Source organism: Cloeon dipterum, chromosome 1 (assembly GCF_949628265.1).
Source record: "Cloeon dipterum chromosome 1, ieCloDipt1.1, whole genome shotgun sequence".
Lineage (NCBI taxonomy): Eukaryota > Metazoa > Arthropoda > Insecta > Ephemeroptera > Baetidae > Cloeon > Cloeon dipterum.
The window spans coordinates 2,932,186-2,954,530 of record NC_088786.1 but is presented as its reverse complement, the minus strand read 5'-3'; the positions used below and the strand labels follow the sequence as shown (position 1 = coordinate 2,954,530).

At 41.0% G+C, this 22,345-nt stretch overlaps 1 protein-coding gene across 1 annotated transcript; it reads right to left on the bottom strand.

The window, feature by feature from the left end:
- Positions 1–4,587: 4,587 nt before the first annotated feature.
- Positions 4,588–22,040, bottom strand: LOC135948497 (DNA-binding protein D-ETS-6-like). The gene is made up of 5 exons (XM_065497805.1): positions 21,644–22,040; positions 19,636–19,902; positions 7,884–8,121; positions 7,202–7,412; positions 4,588–6,526 (listed from the first exon to the last, which is right to left on the bottom strand). The coding sequence occupies exons 1-5, from the start codon at positions 21,999–22,001 to the stop codon at positions 6,305–6,307; spliced, it is 1,296 nt and encodes a 431-aa protein (XP_065353877.1). The 5' UTR covers positions 22,002–22,040; the 3' UTR covers positions 4,588–6,304.
- Positions 22,041–22,345: the final 305 nt, after the last annotated feature.

Here is a 22,345-nt window from a genome sequence, read left to right as displayed (position 1 = left end):
TCAATTCCAATCTTGAGCGAAATTGGTACGAGTTGGCCTAGGCGGCGCCGGCAGCAGCGCTCTCTTATGTATTTACTCTCGCTTGACGGCGATATTTGCTCTAGGCTGGGCGCGCGGGCAAAGTTTGCGGGAGGGCCACCTCCTTGTTGGTTGCACACGTCAAAACGTCGGCCCCCGGAAAATTATTTGACAACACGTGCTGCTAATGGTGCAAGTTGTTGCAGCTGATACCGCGCCAACCGTCCTCGAGCTGATGCTGCCACTTTTCGCCGGACGCACGGCTGGTGATTGAGCCGACGGTCGATTTTCGGCCTTTTTTAAGAGCTATTTTAATTTGATATATTTCTAGCGTTTGGTCCAGCAGATTTGAAAATTGTGTAAACGCTGTTGGTTTCGTTTTTCCGGCTGATTTATCACCGCGGCAGCTGCATCCGTCGAATCAGCCGTGTGTGCCGATCAAAAATCGCCCGTTGCGCGCAGCGCCGACTGAAAAATGCGTCCATTTGTGAGTGATTATCCCCAGGAGGCGGAAGAAAAATCCTGCGTGTCCAGCCGCAGCCGGGCTTTTGACAAATGAGTCCCTGGCGATGGCAACGATCATCTTGTTGGCGTGCGCAGTTCCGGTGGGCACCGCAAAAACTTCCGCCCCGCCAGCACCGCTTCCGACTCACATGTAATTCAACACCCGCAAATTACTCTCCATCTTTGTTTTTTGACTTTGCAGGGAAGAGCACCCATTTTCCTGCGTATTTTTCCTTCAATCCTGAAAAATTGGGTGCATATACTGCTGAATATTTACGTTTCATCTTGAATAAATCACATAAATGTAAAGGAATAATAAAATTCATGCGTTTTTGCATATTTTTTTCTTGAGGGGGTTGCAATAATTACAATTGGGGAGCTATACTGTTTTAATTTTAAATATGGTTTTGGATGATTTGAAATATCTTGAAGCCCTTTAGAAGCATACTTAATAGTTGAAATTGTAGCAGGGGGTTGAATGAGATGAGGGGTGAGCTCCCTCTAAACCTTTGAGTCAAACGGTGGGTAGTTTTTGCCATCCTGATGGTTAGAACCCGAGATTTGAAGGTGGAAAAAACTCAAAAATTAAATACATCGTGTTTTTCCAAGTTTTGAAGTGGAATTTCTCGTAAGCAAAATTGAACAGCACAACGAAATTTTTACACCAATTCATTTGGACAGCTTTTAAGCACATTTTCAAAATTCCAAAATCCAGAGCTCATTTCCAAAATTCACAGAAATGACCTTCGACCTTGACATAGGACATCAAATTTGGTGTTATAGTTCAATCGGGCTCGGTGAGAGGAATTTCTCCACGAGTAAATGAGATACTAAGGGCTCAACTCTATCCAAAATTTGCTTTAAATCCCATAAAAATGAATATATCCCGCAATCAACTAAAAATTTCGTTGATCTTGCTGGATCTCATGCTAATTTTGTTTTTGGTCCGTCATTAGCAATGTTCATGACATAAGAAGAAGAATTAAAATAAATTTCAAAAGAAAGAGCTACAATCGCAGTTGAAAGAAATCTCTTTGCGCGAGAAGAGGACGCACTTGAGCAACTTAGCCTTTTCCGAGCTCTCTGGTGCGGCAGGAAAAATGGTCTGAAATATGAAACCCTCGCGTTGGAAATGGGTCGAGCTTGGGTGCGGTGTTTGCTTTCGAGAGAGAGCAGAAAGAAACGCTAGACCCCCGCAGAGTGTGCACTCTGTGTTGTCTGAATAGCAATGAGTCGAGTACACAGCAGTGCATCTTCTCTCTGGCCGCTTTATCACGGCGTTGTCACACAGGTGAGGGGGCGGGGGTGGGGGGCGGGGGCGCTCGGCGAATACATTAAACCTGCAGCACACACTGCATGCAATTTCATGCCGCCGCCACACTTGATAAATGGCCGAGTTTGCAGCTGCTAAAACTTTATTTTCGCTCGCGGCCTTCTCCTTTCAGAAAAACAATCTAGCGAGACGAGATTAGTTTGTCTCTCTCCTCTCTCTCTCTCTCTCGCACCCGCGGCCCGACGACCGGCCAAGTTTTGATGATAAATAATCCACTTTCGCGCTCCGTACAGCGCCTGCATGCATTTCTCTTTCCTGACTGCCGGATGGAGTTAAACACACATTTCGCTTGCCGCGCGCAACTGCAAATATTGCTCCGCGTCCACGTTAACTAGACGAGGAGAAACGCCCGATTCCACGGCGGCTGCCAGCGCGAGATGAAATAAGGCCAGCACTATACTGAATTGTAAAAGCAACTCTTTCAGTACATAAATTAAATGCGCGGCGGAATATGCAAATAACAAGTCAGTTAAATAAGCGCGAGAACGCCGCAGTCGCTTTTCAACAAATATTAATAAGAAATAAATTTTAAGAGTGCCATCATAGCTGCTTTCAAGGCAATCTGTTGATATAAAAAAATAAAACAAAGAAAATGTAATTTTTTATTGTGTTGTAAGGTTGTTTTAGGGGTGTCGAAAAAACCAAGTTTGACGGGAAATTCAGGTGGAAATCTGGGAAAATCAGCCTCTCGGAGCTAGAACCTCTAACTTTGTGCCAACAGACGGTAAACAACTTTTTAAAATTAAACCAATTTTTTAATATAAAAATTTGAATAATATTTGACTCTATTTTAGATTGAGACCATGAATGCAGTCTGTTTAATTATTTTGAAGTATAGGATAAAATAAAGAAGGTTGAAAAAGAGTAATTTTTAGTAAAGGTGAATTTTAAGAAAATATCAAAATTTCATGATTGGTTAATTTGTACCCTCAGAACATGCTTAGGGTCCCCCCTAAGGTCAGATAGGTTGATCAAAATAGGTAAGAATTTGAACCCTGAACAGGGTAGCTCTCGAATATTATTCAATTTCGAAGTGTATAGCCACTTTAACCAACCCTTGACGGGCTTTGTGTAGTGGTTCAAATTACAAGATCTGCACAACGTTGGAACGGCCAAGTTGAAATTGAAATTTTACCCTTTAGAAGCCATTGGAACGAGATTTTGGGCACATCAGGGTGTCGGGTTTTTGAATCATCAAACAATATATACATTATTTCCAATTTCCCTTCAATATTTAAAAAAAATAAGCTAGTGATCCAGTCCAAGCAATCAAGCACGATAAAAATTATATCCATTTTTTTCCTAGAAATTTATACTGGCTGAAAGGTTTGGATTAAAAATCTCTCTGCAGCCTTTTTCCATCAAAGGCATTTTTGCATTTTTTTATGGTGAGCCACACACAGTAACCCTTCCCAAGATTAATTTTAATCCTCTTAAATTTCCCGTGCGAGGGTGAGCCATGTGTGTATAATTTTTTTTATATTTCGCTTCGGCTCGCTTGATTGATTTATGGGCGGCAAACTAAGGCGAATTCGCTCCAACGAGCTGGTGGATTAATTACAGGGCTAGTGACAACTTTGAAGCCGCTTTCGTCTATTGACATGTCACGCACGTGCCTCGCGCACTCACCGCACCGACACACCAGATTACCAGCGCGGTGAAAAAATATTAATTTAAAACGGTTTTCCCACGAACTCTTCAAAATTGTTTTTAATTACGTGAAAAATTCATCAGCACGCGATTTTAATTTTGTGCCTCGCTTTTGTCTCTAACGATAACGAGGGACCGCAGCGAGCGCGCGTGTGTGTGTTAATATGTAAATATTAATGAACAATATAGCCATTGATTTTTGCTTTCAGGGTTAATGACAAAAAGCAGCTGTGCGCACAAACAATGCATGTTTTCACGGCCTCTGCTGCACGGCGTTCACAATTTCAGAAATATAAACGCCGCTAATTGAATAATGTATGACTTGTGCTATTATAGCAATAATATATGCTCGTATACGATAATCCTGCTCTCGGCCAACACTGCGACTGCGAATGGAAACGCGCGACATCTCCGTGCAACTTCTTGCGTTACAGGCACGGCCTATCGATTTTCGCGAACCTTTCGTCTGCTGCGTTAGATGGCAATTGCGTTGTTGGCCATGAAAGGCACGAGCAGGATCTTGATGAAATAATTTTTACTCTTTGACCGAAAAAACCTTTGCGGGTTTTACGGACACTTGAATTTCGAGTGTTGAATTTATTTAGCTTTCTCAAAATCGGTTCAGGTTAGTCTTAGAACAAAAATTTAGATTTTTGACATCAAAGTGGTATAGACGGAATAATACAAAAATTAAAGGTCACTAAAATTAAATTTTCGCAGTTGAACTCAAATTTTAAAATGAATATATTATTTTTAATTTTTTAATTTTGATATAACCATTACGTAGAACGCAAAAAAGTAGGCTGAACCTGATTCAAACTCTGTAGATAGTTGTCATATTTAATAGCCTTTACATACTTTTATTAAAAATAAAAAATGCGCTTTTTCTGATTTTTTAAATATATTTACACGTCTAAATCTGTCTAATTATCAGATTTTCAAAAAACATGCACATCAGTCTTAACCTCGCCTAGAAAGCCGAAGCAGTCTGCTAACCCCAATACCCTCTTTTGCTCTAAAAATTTATAGACTTTAAAAAATTCTTGTAAGAACAAAGGGAGAAAATAATTAAAATAGCCTCGTAAATTATTTTATTCAACATTTTTTATTAGTGTTCGAAAACAAAGCAAAGTATACGCAGAAATAAAAAAAGAAAAATACCCTCAAAAATACATTGTATGCCACTTTTGCTGGAATTCACGCAGCTTTAAGTTTTGCTCAAGGAACACTGCGATATAGTTTCAGTGCGGCGAACCTCTTTACAAGAAGAGTCCTTAACGTGTAGATGATTATTATTATGAACGAACTATTATATGATGGATGAAACATCAGCACGATAAGAAGCGATCGAGAGAACGTTCTTCAGAGCATGCAACCTGCATAAATATGTACAGTTAATATGTATAATTTACACAAGAAAGACTTGTACATGAAACAGCTTTTGATATGTTAGGATACTGTATCGGATTAGGTGTTATATAATTTATGAATACTACAAATAGACAGGCAACAAACTTTACAAGGCTCAGTCTCATACGCAATCTCAATGAAAATGGAGATAACATTTTTGGCCTTAGTCGTTTTTGTGCATTTTTATTCGCAATAATTAAAACAAACTGAAAATACGCTTTACAAAACGGCAGTCAAAGCAGTGGTTGTATATACGCAATCAGGCAACTTCTCAATCTTGGAAGGTGAAGTGAGCCGTCATTGCCTATAGAAACTATAAATAGTTTTGACCTTAAAGGTCTTTACATTAAAGAAAAGTAATCCTATACACTTGGAAATTTGGTCGGTTGACTATCATTTTCTAATTTTGTGATGCATGAGTAAATTTTCAAACAAAAGAACAAAAAATCGCGTTGATATAAAATATTCACTTTATCGGGATGAAATCATGGCAATTAGGGGATGAGGGTTGGGGTGCACCCCTAAAACCATTCAGCTCACCAGGGGAAGTCAATCCAAGTCGAACGATGTGCAGTTTTTGCATTTATGACCCTTAGAACCTGAGATTTAACGCTCACATCATTTGCAAGAATTAGAAAATTTTGTTTTTTTCGAAATTGAAATGGAATTAATTGAAACCGAAACCTTGAAATTGTTACAAAAGTCCTTACGTACCCTGAGACCTTTTTTGGGGGCGTTTTGGATGTTTAAAGTATGGTGCTGGTTTTTAAGATAAAAAACGGGAATTTTTGAAAATGAGACTTGTTGACCTTTGACCTTGACCGATGAATTTGGTGTTTATTCGATTAGTCTTGATGAGAGGAGTTGAACATAAAGACCTTAAATTTTAAATTTAAATTGCACAGACTCAAAATGTATTACAGTGTTCTCAATTTCCTGTAAAACCAGCAATAACGAAAAACTTTTAGATTTTTTTCGAGTAAAGACTGATCAAAAGTGGGAAATACGTCATGCGACCCGTGATTTCAGCTCTTTTAAAAATGTCTCAAGCGGTAAACACAAAACAAAATGTGCACATCACTATTATTTCAATCGTATAATGTCTCTGTCGTGGATTATCATATAAAGAAATCAACAGTTAGCCGACAATAATGTACAAAAGATAAATAAGCATTATTTACTCTTCAGGAAAAAAATATAAAGTTTCCCAAGTGTACGATTTGACACGGCCAAACCAAGTGGAATTTATATCGATGAGTCGAACTGGAGGAGGAGGCAGCGTCTTTCTCGCATTTTTGCGGAATAGGAACTGTGCAAGCCAGTTGCGGCGAAGCAAAGGAGTAGTCACACACGTGTACGATGATTGTGCTGGAGATCACAGCGCGCGCGTCAGTGCTGGGGCGGCGGCGCCCCCGGCGGGTACGGGTAGCACCGCGACAGGCTGGGCGGCCGGTGCGGCCCCGGCGAGCCCCCGCTGCCGCTCGACGAGCCCCCCGGGGGCGTGTAGAGGGGCGGCGGACTGGGCCAGTAGTGCTGCGCCCCGAACAGGCTGCTCGGCGACGCGCCCGACGCTGCCGCGCTCACTCCTCCCGACGACAGCTTTCCGTGACACTGAAAATCCAATTTTAGCATTTTATTTTTCTTGTCGGACAATAGTCTTGAGTTGAAATTTTCTATAAAAGGGCACAACCAGCAGCGATTTTGAATATTATTTTGCGTAAAATATTAAAATTAAAAGAGATTGTGATATTTCCAAGGAGAATTTTTAGCAGGGGCTAAAAGGGGTGGGATTGTGCACCCCTAAACCCTTTGGGTGGTCAGGAGAGTTCGAGAGGAGCCTAACGATGGGTAGTTTTTGCCAATCTGATGATTAGAACCCGAGATTTGGAGTTGGCAAAATTTGCAAAACAAGAAATAGTCGAAAAATACGGGATTATTAGTTGTACATAATGATTTTTTTTAAATAAATTACATCACTAGTCGGAAAACTTCCCTTAAGTTCACACATATCATGTCACAACTTTTTAGCACATTTTCAAAATTCCAAAATCCTGATCTCATCTCCAAATTTCTAATTAAAAACCAAAACTAATAGTATTGACCTATGACCTTGACCTTTGAAATCAAAATTGGTATTAGTTCAATTGGCCTCCGCGAGAGAAATCCAAAGCACACCTTATTTTTGAAATTGCATCGCGGGAAGATGAGATACCGAGGTTTCAAAATGTCCCAAAAACCCCGTAAAAATGAATTTACGCTAAAATAAAGAAGTGATTGCATGCGTACCTCAGCGAGGTGGTAGGCAGAGGCGTGCGTTGTGCCGAACAGGCTTCCCAACTCGCCAGGGTAGCCCGGGGGAGTCTTGTAGGGCGAAGCTGCCCCCGCGGCCCCCTCGCCGTTCTGAGCCTGGCACGCCTGCATCAGTCCCGTGAAGTCGAATTTGTACGCGTACCTCTTGCCGTGCACTTTGCTCATTATGTTCTTGTCGTAGTAATACCTGTAATAATTAATTGTTTGTAGATTCAAACTTACCAGGTCGAAAAATTTAAAGTTGCTCAAATGAAACTTCGAATTTATGGCAACAAATAGTTTGGTAAAATTGAAAATTAAATTTTTCTGTCAGACTGCTGACTTTAAAAGTATAAAACCTGTTTACCATTCGACTAATTTGTCTCGCTGATAGCAGTTTCTAAAATATATTAAGGTTTTTTTTCAATTTAATACCCGAACACGCTTCAAAAATGATAGCATTTTGAAATTTGTTAAAAAATTTGATTTAGCAAACCATAAATAACGGGAGCTATTATATTCCTTTGGAAAATAAAAAACTATCAAATTGTAACATAATATATTCTTAAAGTAAGCAAATTAATAACCCTCTAACCATATAATTTTTAATAAAACAAATGTCAAAAGAAAAAAAAATTGTGAGGATAACGAAGAAGCGTCCATCTTTCTGCTCTTATACCTGAGAGCTCTGCTGAGCTTGTCGTAATTCATGTTGGGCTTGGACTTCCTCTCGCCCCAGCGGCGGGCAACCTCGTCGGGGTCGGTGAGTTTGAATTCTCCATTGGTGCCCTCCCAAGTGATGCAGGCCGCGTTGGACGAATCCGAGAGGAGCTCGAGCAGAAACTGCCACAGTTGGATCTGACCTGATCCCTGCGCCACCAATCGACTGCCGGCCGCGTTCAGCAACTGGTATGGATCTGCCGGCACACCAAAACACAATTTAAATGCAGAAGTCACTCTGGCGAGCTAGAAAGGAGCAGGAGATGTTTGAGAAAAATCATCGGAATGAGGCGGTGTGCACCTCTGGGGGTGCAATATAATACATGTATTCGGTCTGAGGACTTTAACAGCAGATCAAGCTCTTACACAAAGAAATTTCATGTCACACAATTTATAATTTTATTTTTACAACAGTTTTTGTTCTTAGAAGCTGTTATTTATGACGGGGGTTTTCACCAAAATAGCTGACTGTTTAAGAATAATTTTTAATGGTTGAAACGTAAATTGCTAAAAATTAATTATTTAGGGAAAAATAGTTCCTGCAGTATTTTTGGCGTTTGAGCGCTTATATATTATATAGAAATATTTTTAGGTTTTATTTGCATTTCAAATAAAAAGCTTAGAGAGATAAAGATAATTAGTTGAACGGATAAATCAAAAGCACATATAATTTTTGCCAACATTGTAATCACCATATCTCGGGTTCTAACAGCCAGAATTACAAAAACTAAACTCCGTTCGATACGTTTTGACCTCCGCAAGATAGCAAACAGGTTTTAGAGTATATTTTTTTAATCTCAGAGGTTTTTGATGACAGCATTTTGTGAAAGTGCTAAATGACGCGAATTATATCGTTGCTTTAAAGCATGGGGTGGAAGGAGGACGAGGGTTGATCACCCTCAAAACCCTTTGACTGTCTATAAGGAAGATCAAGACAAGTCCAACGGAGTGCAGTTTTTGCAATTCTGACAGTTAGAACCCGAGATTAGTCCTTGTTAATATAATACAAAAAAAATCTTATATTTTTTAGCCAACATTGTAATAGCCAAATTTTGGGTTTCAGCCATCAGAATTACAAAAACTGCACACCGTTTAACTCGTTTCAACCTCCCCAAGAAAGCCTATAGGGTTTGGGGAGGATATTTTGATTTTTATTAATTTAAGGGGGTTTCGATCAGTGCAAAACACTTTCTGAAAGTGTAAAGCGACGCGATTTTTATTAATTATTACTGTAATACATGAGATGGAAGGGGGATTAGGGTCGATCAACACCCTAAATCCTTTATTGGCTCTAGGGGAGTTCTACACAAGTCAAATTATATGAAGTTTTCATAATTCTGACGAGTAGAACCAGAGATTTGGCGGTGACAATATTAGCAGAAATTGGACGTCCGATTTTGGCTTACTTTAAAGTAATTGCCATCGATTATTCTCGGGTTCTAACTATTAGAATTGCAAAAATTGCTCACCATTCGACTCGTCTCAACCTTCCTTAGATAGCCGATGAGTTTTGGGGGGTTATCTGATTGCTCACAACCCCAATTTACCTTTTTCTACCTCCGTAGTAAAAATTAAAAACGCGATTCTATTTCTGGTTTTTTATAGCTTTAATGAAATTTTCAATCTCAATTATAAAGGGTAAAAGGGGTAGTTTGGAGTACAAGTCGTTATATTACTTTAAAAGGGTTGAGATCAGTGAAAAGGTTTCTGAAATTGCAAAGTAACGCGATTTCTATTGTTTTCTGCTGGAATCCATTGGGTGAAAGGGAGATGAGGGTTCATCACCCTCAAAACCCTCTGGCTATCTAAGGGAGATCAAGATGAGCCTTACGTTGTTCAATTTTTGCAATTCTGACTGATAGAAGCCGAGATTTAGTGCTGACAATATTGACAAAAAAAAATAATTTTACGTCACACAACACTAATAGCAGAGAATTTCCCTCTGACGAATACACCGCGTGATTTTGCAATCGAAGAGTGCCTAGCTGTGCTTTGGTCTCGCGGAGAGTCAATTTGCGGTTGTTTAATAGCTCCATTGGCGCCAGACATATACAAAACAAACCGACGCGCGACAAAGAGCATCTTTTTTACTTTCACGGATCTCCGGCGCGATGCTTTATCAATAATTTGTCTCGGCGGGCGCAGTAACCGATTCCAGGCCAATAAATATTTACGGCTGTTCGGCGGCAAGGTCGTTTCAGGGTCTTTTTCCTCGTCCTCTTCAGCCAGCCAGGCCATTTGCATGTCGTGACTTTCGAAAGTTTTATTTCTGCAGATGATATGTGCTGAATCGACATCCGCCTCGAGACGACTTATTCGGAGCAACAGTATTTGCTAAGAGCTCCTTTGTATTGCCGTGATAATTATGTTATCTGCGCGTTCCTAGCTAAATCCTGGACCATAAATTACTGGCCAACAACACATCCTGATTCTGAAAGTGGGCGACTTAGACAACTTCATCCAACAGGATTTGATAAATAATGCCTTAATTCAGGGAAAATGTATTTTTTAAATATTAAAATACTATCAGAAAATTAGGAAAAAGCTAAAAAAGTTCCCAGGTAAATTGCTGTAATTTTTGAGAAAATCGGCTCAAAAGTTTGCATGTCAATCAATTATTTTCTTAGCAATTTAGTTTACAATTTAGGGAATTTTGCCTCAATATTTTTAAACCATTGGCTAAAGAGCTATCAAAATCAAGAGAAAAAATATTCATTTTGGGAAAATTTAACTGTTCCTTAGTACAGATTTCACTATTGCATCTTGTGAAAAAAACTGTTGCTAAATTTTGCAAACAATAAACTCGATTAACTAATACTTGCTATTGAGTCAACAATGCAAAATGTTCTAAAAAATTAGCCTGTAAAGCTCTACTTCAATTACAAAATGCTGCCTGTCGTCCCTTTTATAAAGGTGCCGAAAAACAGTTAACACACGATTCCCTGTTCCTTTTAGCAGCAACAAATTCTGAAGCGGAAAACTACGATCGCCGCGCGCGTGCGATAAGGATCGCATTTTGGAGAGGTGCTGCCTATAAAATTATCTTGTAAAAATATTTCCCCTGGCCGCACTCTGTCACGAGGGCAATTTATGGGCAGCCGCTTAATTGGCCGCGAAATCCTCACTTTGCCTCAAAAGATAAATCACCGTGGCGAATAAAAATCCAAAGAGGATTTAATTGCCGACGACCGCCGCCACTTTCAGTAGTAGGTGGTCCGTGTTTTCCAATTTTTATTTGGGCTCGTCCGACAGCAGCTCTTTTTGTTTGTAACTTAATATGAGCCGGCGAGCGACGCGCCCCTTTCGAAGAAGACCACCAAAGGACACATACTCGACGCCTAATTTGCTGTAAATTCGGATTGCGGACCTAACGAGACGAAGAAGGAATTTGTCTATTTGGATATTGTAATCGTGCAGGTGCCGTTTACTGATTGTGGGGAATAAGGAATTCAGGGGAGAGTTGAACGCCTCTCTTTTTCTCTTGGGCGCGTTGACGCGTGAATTGGCCTTTTATTGGACGGGGCGTGAAATTCGTACTTGGAACAGGAAACCCCAGCTGCATTCCAGCTCACGGGATTCGCTTATAGCATGCTCTCCGTCGATAGATACCAAGGCAGGTTGATCAATTTTCATAATTTTAGTAAGAGTTCCGCCGAAATATTTTCTTTAAGAGAAACCAAATTAATATATCAAACTTAGAATTTTTAAGGGTTTTACTGGCCATTTGTGGCAAATTTTGAGAGTGCAATTTAAAGACAAATTGAATTAACATCACATTTGAGGTAATCGGTCTAAATAAAAGGTCACTAAGAGTGATTTTCGTACGTTTCGGGGTGTGTTTTTTTTATTTTGAAAACCAGTGTCATACTTTAAAAATCCGAAAAGCCCCTCAAAATTAGTGTCAGGGTCTGTGTGAACTTTTGTGAAAATTTCAAAGTGGTGTTCGGCTTGGTTTTCGATAACTATCATTTTGAACTTCTAAAAACACAATGTTCGATTTTTGCAAATGATGCGAGCGCCAAATATCGGATTCTAAGGCTCAGAAATGCAAAAACTGCACACCGTTTAACTTGGCTTGACTTTCCCTGGTGAGCTGAACAGTTTTTGGAATGCTCACCCCCAACCCTAAGCCCCTATTGGAATAATTACAACCCCAGAGTTGAAAATTTAAAATATTTTAAAGCGTTTTATTTTTTGTACTTAAATACCTGGAATTTGGAAATTTTACGCTCCTGTTTTGAACGCGGATAAAATACGTAATGATTAAACACATTTTTACTGGGCACATTAGTTAAATTGTGCTTCTCTTTATGTTTCAACGGTTCGCATTTCTAACTAAAAATCCAGCATTAAGCTCATTTTCAACTCCAGTCACGTATCGCCTGGTGATTTATTTCTTGGCCTCTTTCCTGCTTAGTGCCAATATCGTTTTCAACTCACAGAAGAGTTAGTTGTAAATTACAGATCGCGCGCCAGAATCGCAAATTATTGGCTTGAATGGGAATTCCCGTGACGCTTGCAGTAAAATGCATTTTTCGAAGCGTGAGAAGAGCAAAACAGCAATCGCGAGACCGCAGCGACGCGTGATTTTCGCGTGGACCTCACAGAATGTATTTTTTGGTAAGGCGCGGACTGACTCGGCGGCCGTTCCCTCACCTTTGGCAAGGACGCCGCGCCGAGCTCACGTGGGTGGCGCGCGGGGAAGGGACAACTCGCGTGTGCAATTTCACCTGAGTGAGCGAAACACCGCGCGGCTTTGTTGTTGCCGCGCTCCTATACCATAGGCGAAAACAATAATTACGCTAGAGCTTTTGTGCCGCTCTCTCATAGCGCAATCTCTGTGCGATGACTCACTTCGATTGATGCTATCTCTTCTATATAACCGGATTCACTAGTCGGTCAAAAAATGTGTAAAATCATCTTGTATTACTTATTACTTCTCTCTACCTGTGTTTAAAACAGGAATGTCAAATTTTCAAATTCTAGATATAAAAACGAACATAATTTATTATTATACATAGGGGCTGAAATTATGGCAAATAGGTGTTGATTAGCACCCCAAAAACTATTCAGCTCACCAGGGAAAGTAAAAACAAAGCGAACGGTGTGCAGTTTTAGCATTTCTGACCATTAGAAGCCAAGATTTGGAGCTCACAATATTTTCCAATATTAAAAATTTTGTGTTTTTCGAAATTAAAAAATTGAATTTCTCAAAAACGAAGCCGAAATCCTTGTTGATATTTTCTCACAATTTCACACGTACCTTTTGAAACCACTTTTGAGGGGTGTTTCGGATTATTAAAGTTTGGTGCTGGTTTTCAAAATTCCAAAAAACATCTCACGAATTGTTGAAAAATGCTCTTGGTGACCTTTGACCTTGACTGATAACCTCAAATTTAGTATTCATTCGATCGGGCTTAACGAGAGAAGTTCAACGCACACATTTAATTAAAAATATTAGTTATTGAATTCTCAAAATTCGCCAAAAATGTCCCGTAAAACCGGTAAAAACGATTCTTTTATTGTTTATATATATGGGTTATGACTACTGATCGATTGTGTGAATTTCGTCAGATTATCTTGAAACCATCAAAGCCATCCTGGAATCCATGGTATTCGCTTATAAATCAGCAGATATGCCAAAAGTTGGGCTCAAAAAATTGATTAAAATTTTTACATATATGGTACAAAAAAATGATCAAGTTAATTTTGCTTCTCAGTCTCTAGTTATTTCGTAACAGGAAACGGGGATGCTTAAAGAACACAATTGTCAATCAACGAGGAGGCGTCTTTTTTAAACGCGCGGAAAAGCCCGCGTTGTAGGATCAGCCTTTGATTTGAGCGCACAGGATATTCGCGTTATTTCGGCGCCCTGCTTCCTCAAAGGGAAGCCGTTTGCTCTCTGCTCGGCGCGGTGCATGGGTAAATAATAATAATAATAATTGGCCGCCGCGCGTATACTCGGAATGCAGCAAGGAAAATTTAATACTCGTTGCGAGCTCGTTATTGGGAGACGCGCGCGCGCCTTTTTTCGGGATCAAAAATTAATGGAGCCTGATTTCCGAGAAGAGCATCCACTTGCGGTTTCGTTTTAATTTGTCCTCTGGAAATAAATTGAAGCGAGACGAGAGCGAGAGAAAAGGGCTAATGCAATTTACAACATTTGTTGTGGATTAAAGGTTGAAAATAAATTTCTTAAGACAATTAAGAGGAAATAACTCTATATAGAATTCAACGTTTAAGTTTTTTGTTGTAGTGTACAATTTAATTCGACGGAGTTTGTGAGTTATTGAGCTCCAAATAGGACTTTACATAAATAATTTTAATTTAAATTTAGAAAAAAATGAAAACAATCGTTAAATCATTTTATGACTATAAAAATAAGGCTCCGCAATAATTTCCTATTCTATTCAATTTTATTTGACAAATAAAATTACAAATACATTATTATTAAAAAAAAATACTGAAAGATTGTAACTTTAATGCACGATTCTCGAAAAAACAAGATATTTTTAAGAAAATACGATATAAATAATTTACACACTCTGCCACAAAGAAATTTGATTTACGTTTCGCAATCAGAGCTAAGAAATGAATTATTTTTCCTGATTTAAGTCCTACCGTTGTAGAGCATGGGCGACTTGACGGCCGACCTGCGGATGATCTCGAGGTGGTGGTCGGCGGAGGCGACGGCGGCGGCCACCTTGCGCCAGTGGGCCAGCTCGACGGGCCGGCCTGCGGGCTTCCACATGCCCGCCCGAACCCAAGACACACTGACTCCTCGCTCTCACCCCCATGGCCACCCTCGCCCCGGGGGTGGACACGCACGGCCGCGGGGCGCCCAAGCAGACTTCGCGCATGACTGCACCCCCGCCGCACCCTCCGCCGACGCCGAACAACTCACTTGACGAGATATGCAATAATTATTTCATTTGGTACGTCATTTAAAAGAGCACGAAATTGGAGTACAGACTATGTGGTTGTTTATTTTCAAAATTTATGGTGTTGTGAATTTTAGGAAAAATGGTAGCTATTAATTTGTAAAATAATTAATATTTATTTTGAAACATTTTCCTATGATTTTTTTATAGAAACTTCATTAAAGCTCGGTTGTGCAGCCTAATAATTATTTAATTTTAAATTTTTGCAGTTGTTGATACTGAAAAACACACCCTCGGGATTTTCTGTGAACAACAACCACTTAGAAGAGGGTGTAATTCGCGGAAATTTAGAAATGGGGTGTGGTTCCCCGAAGAATTCAAATAGGAGGCTTTTAGCAATCGTTAAATTTCACGTTTTTACTAAAAATTATCTGGAATTATGGAATGAGTGCGTGGTTGCCAGAGATTTAAAACAGGCAAATCGCGGAAAAATCGTTAAATATAATTTTAAAAAAATCCGATTTTGCCCCTAAGTCATTCAAGCGTCCGGAAAGACACAAAACGTCTGGCCATCATCATTGGCGAGCGCTGACAAAGGCAATCTCGGGGAGGCTAATGCGATAATTATTCGGCACGAGCGGAGCAGCCCTCTACATTTCCTCCTTCCTTCCTCACGGCGGAAGGAAGGAGCGATGACGTCTGCTGCGCTGCGCTCAAGTGAAATCAAGAAAACAATATCGAGGGACCTCCCGCCGGGGCCACCGGCTTTTAAATGTTATTTAAACAATCATATATCACGGGGGCTCTGCGTCAAGTACGGCGGGACAAGTAGGATTTGGCGCGGGGGCTTAACCCACGTGCGCCGCCGCCAAGCAACCGGCTCCACGGGGCGGCGCACCGTCTCATCTGAAAGTCAAATGCCGCGCCCCCGACTGCACTCTTTTATTAAAACGCAGCCTCCGCCGCCGCCGCCACCGGGGATGTGAAAAACGGCCGGACACGCACATTTGCGCCGTCGGATCATCCAATCTTTAATTATTGTGGCACCAACAGTTTAATAAAAACGACTGCAATGAAAAAATCTTTGCATTGCTCGATTCTCACCGTAACAGCAAAGCCAGAAAAGCAAATTGTGGTTTGAACAGGAAATCTGCGTGGAGATGTTTTTTACGTTCCCTTGAAAAACTTAAAAATAAAGCGTATTAAAAAAATATATTTGAAGTCCCAAACATTTTTGATATATAAACTCTACAAAAATATAAGATTTATATATATTTCTGTGGCCGATATGATGGGGCCAAAAAATGAGTTTTCGACGTTTTAAAGCATTCTGAACTCATTTAAATCGGTTATTTTAACAAAACTAGAAAAAAAATTTAAAATCTCATCATGGGTCACTATGTTTCATTTCCTAATTTTCTTTCACTTTTTACAAAAAATTTCCGGGTAACCACGCCTCATTTAAAAAATTTCCGCGAGTTTTCAGTATAAACATCAAATATAACGATTTTCCCGCGCTTTGTTACGCCCCCTGTTTGTATTCCCCTGGGAACAACGCCTCCATTTCAAAATTCCAACGAGTCCTTAGCAAAAACGTCACATTTTATTATTTTCCCGCGCATTATGCAGTTCTTTCACTTTTTGCCATATTTCAAGTATCTTTAAATTTAATCTGAACTATGTAATATAAACGAATAATAAACAGAAATACAAAATTTAATTAGACGAATACCATGTCTTATTTTATAATATCCAGTGAACCTCCACGATCTAATCTCAAGTTTCCCTCCCCAAACAAAGTGGACGATTTTTAAATAAAAAATCAGTCGTTCCCAAAATAACAAATAATTTATATAGAAAAATTTGCCGCAACACTTTGATTCTTATTTAGACATTTTTACTTTTTTTAGAAATTTCCTTCTTCCACGACCCTTTGGTGCGCACCTTTATTGCTGGAGCTTATTCAAAACAGGCGTGTGACACCTTGGAGAGCGCCAAATTGAATTTGTCCGCGCAGTGATTGGCCGGACTTTTTAATTTAAAAACTGCCGGTGGCTTTGCGCACAGACTGGACTGCCGGGCCGACAAACCGGCTGTCGAGCTTGAGCCAGGGGTGGATCGGGCCTAGGTCTTATCTTGACCTCATTGAGCCGGCCTCGCTGCATAAAATGCACATTTGCTCTTCACCTCTCTTTTCCCGCTGCGCCCCTCGCCAACCCCGGGATTTCGCTCCGGATTTTTCTCACTCATACACATACAGCACTTAATAAAAAAGGAGAGAGAGAAAGATGACACTCGGATTTTCTTTTACCACCGCTTAGGGGAAAACTACCGTATATTTTTCATTTCCGTAAAGCACCTGGTTTTGAATTTTATTGAATAGCTTTCATGAGAAATAAACGTTCTGTCTATATGCTAAATTTTATTTTTCTGTTCTGCATTTTCCTTATGCTCACAACGGTGCTGGTTTTCAATTAGCAGGCTACCGACGCATGTAGTTTCAACACAAAACACGCAAAAAGTGGTTGGACCATGCACAATGAATCACCCGCGCTCTGCGCTTTCAATTTTTTTTGTCGCGTGTTAAATTACTAAAATAGTCAATGTGCTGTCACGACGCACTCCTCAGGAATGCCGTCAGGAGATTCAGTTTGCTTTCAAAATAATTGTCATCGCTATACCACACCAGCATCACCCGTGTATAGCCGCTATTTTTTATTATTTTCATTCAGCCTACAAACGGGAAATAAAGCAGACTAAAGAGGGAAATAATTTAGGGCAGTTTTTCATAAATTTTTCTTATAAATTGTCCTAAATTTCAGGTTAAAAGGCTTCAAACGCAAGATCTTGGCTTCTGCTGGTCAGAAAATAAAAAAAAAATCGTATTAATTCGCCCAGACGAGCCAAAAATGTTTCTGAGTGTTAATTCCCATCCCTTTTCATTCCTACTCCACCACCTCTCCTCTTAAATGCTATTTTCTGCTATATTCAATGGAAACATTAAAATTAATTAAAATAAATTCGGTTGATTTTCCGTTGGCAACGCTTTCGAGGTGCAAAGTGCTGGAGTGGCGCCAAGATCTGATAAGCGCGGGCGGCGGGTAAAGGGTTTTCTTCGCACTTAATGATTTCCCAGCTAATTTGGTTTCCGTGACACGTAGCGCGAAAGGGGCAGCGGAAAATAATAAAAAGGAACTGGCCGGAAGTGGCTTAAAGAATCGGGGAGAAAAACTCCTTATCGAGGCAATAATCTCGGCGATATCCGATGCCGGCCGGCTTTTATATATCGAATGCCGGGATTTCTGCGCCTTTCTTTACTGGCCGAAAATGCTCTCGGGAGGAAACTACAATCGAAAAATAAAAACACAGCACTTGCAGTCCGGTGCGGGGGAAAAGAGCTGAGGAAAAACCGGGGAAACGATTCCATTCTACTTCCTCTCGCCGGATGCAATGAATCACTTTAATTCCTCCTTCATGAGCTTGCCGAGTTCATATCAAGTATCACTTTTTCCTACTCTCTCGCATTTCAGCCACTCGCTTTGTGCAATTAATGCTAATGAATTAGCAACGGACACATAAATATTTTTTGATAAACACCCAAAGGACGGGATAAAAAATTTAAATTTCGCTCGATCGGAAAAGATACACTACTGTATCCAATTTGCGGAGTTTTATAAAGTGTCGTCAGGAAAATTAAATCTGTTGATGGGTCGTTTGAAATTCAGCGAGTGGGGTTTCCCGTTGACTAATCGCCACATGATTAAAAAAGAACAAAAATCTACTTCTGGTGCGAGGAAGGCACACCTCTCACTGTCAAACATGTGTTTCGAATGGAACACGTGCTGTTTCAAAAAGCTTGTCTCTGTGTCATCAGGCGAGACGCGAGGAACCAAGTGACTTGTTGAGTCAGAGAAAACAGCCCCTCGTTGCACACCCTCTTTGTTTGCTCGGGCAGATTTGCGCTGCCGTTTAATAAGTGCACAAAGGGGCTGAGATTGCAGCCCCTCAACCGACGCAACAATTACGCGCCGGCAGCCGCCGACGAAGCGGCAAAAGTGAGCACAAGCAGATCAATCAGCCGTTTCGCCCTCGCTTCGGCTCATTGTTTTTATACACTCTCACTTTATAGCACTTGGCAAGAGTCAAAACTCTGCCTTGAGCTCAGCAAAATAATTGTCCATAATCCGCACTCTCTTTTCACTTGATTACAGTGATTTCGATCAAATTGCCGACCAATATTGCATACACCTACTGTATTATTTACATAAGTCAGATCTTTATCACGGGTGCATAAAAGTATTACATTCACAAAAAAATAATCAAGATTTTCTACAGAAAAAATAAGTCGGATTGTTAATAATGGTCTCTGTTGAAATTGAAATATATCTATTTGGGGGTTGAGGCGGGTAGGCGTCCCTGAACCCTTTGGCTCGAGAGTCTAACGAAGAGTATTATTCGCTATTCTGATGGTTAGAACCCGAGATTTGTGGTTGGTAATATTTAAAATCACGAAAAAGGAAAACAATTCGTGTTTTTTTAATTTTGGAATGGAATTTCTCGAAAACAAAAAATAATTCCGCTCTGAAATTTTCAGAAAAGATCACACGCATGCCATGGAACAACTTTTAAGCACACTTAAAAATTTCCAAATTCCTGATCTCACCAAAATTTTAATTATAAACAAATATTTAGCGACCGGTTAACTTGACATCAAATTTGGTGTCAGTTTGAAAGGGCTATAGTCACGCCTTATTTTTTATATTGCACCACACTGACATCTCAGTTTTCCAAAATTGTCCCGTAATATCCGCCCGTGACATTTCGCCTTACCTTCGTTTTCTTCAGGGGAGTGTAGCCTGATGTCGCCGAGGGGGCTGGGGCTGCGTCCGGTGACGCTGTGCTTGAGGTTGGCGAGGTGCGCGGCGAGCACGCTGCCCGCCCTGGCGCCGGCCAGGGACAGCAGTTGAGACCTGCTCAGGGCGCACAACTCGCTTCCACTCTTGGGGAAGTCGCACGGGTCGAGGGGCGGCAGGGCGAACTGCTTGCACGCCCACTCCAGCCATTGTCGCACGTGCTGCTCGCTCCACTCAGAAGGATCTGCACAAAATTTCATTCCCAGAATTAATTCAGTTTTTTTTCAGTTTAATACAGTATACAATGCAATTCACATACGAGGAAACGGTAACGATTAATCATTGAGCGCGTAGCGTATTGGCCATAGGGCCTTCCCAGAAAATGTACTTCCTTTGTGAGAAAAGGCAAATGCTTGAGATTCAGAGCGCTTTATTTGATATAATCTGCAAGATCTGCACACTGGAACGGTCAAGTCCACAGTTTTCAGAATAGGTGTACAATTATTTGACCCTTTGAAAGCCATCAGGAAAGAAATTTGGGCTCATTCCTGAGCACCCTGGTGGCTTCCAAAGGGTTTATTGCATATTTTCTGAAAGCCCTTGACTTTTCCGTTCCAACGGTGTGCAAAACTTGCTTATTATCGAACAAATACAGAGCCCGTCAGGCGTCGGTAAAGTAGCCACACATTAGAATTGAGTGATTTCGAGGGCTACCCTGGCGCCAGGGTGTGATTTCTCACATTGCTAACCTCAGGGTGTAAATCAACCGATCGAGCAATTTTTATAAAAAAAAACCTCTCGCATAAAACAATTAAATTATTGATGAAGAAATTTAATTAAAAAATAATGACGGCGGTATAGCTGCATCTCTACCTTCGTTATTATTTTCGCACTCTTTAAATCGACTTTCACAATTTATTCAGACAATCTAATTTCATAAGGAAATGTTTTTCTCATCGCTCAGATCACGCACACGAGCGTGTTAGTCATTTTCGGCGCCAAAAATCTGGTGATTGAGCGGAACGCACTCAAGGAAGTTGGGCTGTGGCGCGCATGACTCTTTTTTGTTTACAGTTCTCATCACTCTGGCTGGACCAGCGATGCTGAAGCAAGATGAATGAATGAGTGGCGAGGAAAAACGTGATTCAACGTGGGTGATGCACGCGACGCGAGCACACGTAATATTTGTGACCTCACGTTTCATTCACAAAGGCGAGACAAAGACACAAACTAGGATAGAATTGTTAAACAAAATTTTATTCCTCTAACAGTCGAGGAGTTGACCAAAAGTTTATCGAATTGTGGCCGCAATACTTCCCCGGCACCGTTTCCTTCCGTTGAAAATTTTATTTTTATAAAACGAAAAGTGCAGTGTACATATTTAAAACGAATTCCAGACAACGCGATCAGTACTGGGAAAAGCTTTCTTTCAAAGAATAAACGAAAGTGCGCGCATAAATTGAGAGCAAAACAGACTAGAGAGAAGCATTCCTGCCGTAGCGTAACAAGGAAATTTTGCGCGAAAATCCGTCCGTTGCCTTTCAATCCGCGTGTCGCCATTATTAAATTATTTATATACGCGTGCATGCGGTGTATGGAGGAGAGATAAACTGGATGCTTGGGCTTGGGCTGACTTTATAATAAGCGTGTCTTGTCTACCAACGGTGGCAAGCCACAACAACAGTGTGTTTTAATTAGAATAACTGCTAATTAAATTTTAAATAGGCAATTTTCAATTAATTTCCCTCAAAGACTCTTCGAAAATGAGAAGATTCATTTTCTTAATTTAATAAGCACAAAAAATTAATATTTTTTAATAATTAAATTAAAATGAAACAACATCCGCAGCGTTAATTAATTCAAAATAAATAAAATTGAGTCACACAGCTGCTGCGAGCGTTTAAATCCGAGAAGGGTGGGAGCCCCCATCCCCATCCCCGTGCACCATGCACCCCCCACGATATAAGAACGAAGGGGAAACTGACCGGTGGGCACGAGCACGAGCTGCTGGTCGGCGTCGTCGGCGTCGTCGTCGCGGAGGGCGGCGCCGGCGGCGGCGTCGCTCACGCGTCGGTCATGGCTGGCGTCGGTGTCCATGCGGGCGTCGTGATCGCCATGCTTGGAGGGACGCGCGAGCTGCGTGCGATGAAAGCCGCGGCCGCACTGACGCTCTCTTAGCCCGGCCGATTCGGTCTCGGGCTGAACAAGGAAAAAGCGTCCGCACTCGCCGAGACACGCGGAATGAGTAACCACCTTGAATTCCTGGGATGCTGCGAGACCCTTTCCAACTACGACTCTACTTTTCGTCCCGTTTTTTCTGTCCGCACGTCTCGCCCGCGCCATTTTCCATTTTCTCTCTCTCTCCCGGTGCCGCCGTCGCGCCGCCAATTCTCGTTCGGTGGCAAAAAAGGGCCGCTACTATAGACGTGCCCATGACGTCGTCGATCGCCGTCGCCTCGCGTGGGACGCGCGCCACTCTGCGCCCTCCGCACCATCCAAGTCTCGCTCTCGGGGAGGCGGAGCAGTCCCGACGAGCCTCAGATATATTTAATGAGTCGGCGTCACACTGGACCTGTTGGACAAATTAGTTGTGTTGATGAGCCAAAAGCGTCAAAAGAGGAACTTTGAACCTATTTTATGCTACTGCGGTGTAATATGAAATAATTTCAAAATTTGCCAAATTTATT

Excerpts from the sequence above, each read along its gene's own strand:
- LOC135948497 (XM_065497805.1), bottom strand. The coding sequence starts at position 22,001 with ATGGCGCGGGCGAGACGTGCGGACAGAAAAAACGGGACGAAAAGTAGA. Across the intron at positions 7,413-7,883 it reads AAGCTCAGCAGAGCTCTCAG|GTATTACTACGACAAGAACA; the intron begins GTATAAGAGCAG and ends TAATTATTACAG. Across the intron at positions 6,527-7,201 it reads CTGCCTACCACCTCGCTGAG|TGTCACGGAAAGCTGTCGTC; the intron begins GTACGCATGCAA and ends TTGGATTTTCAG.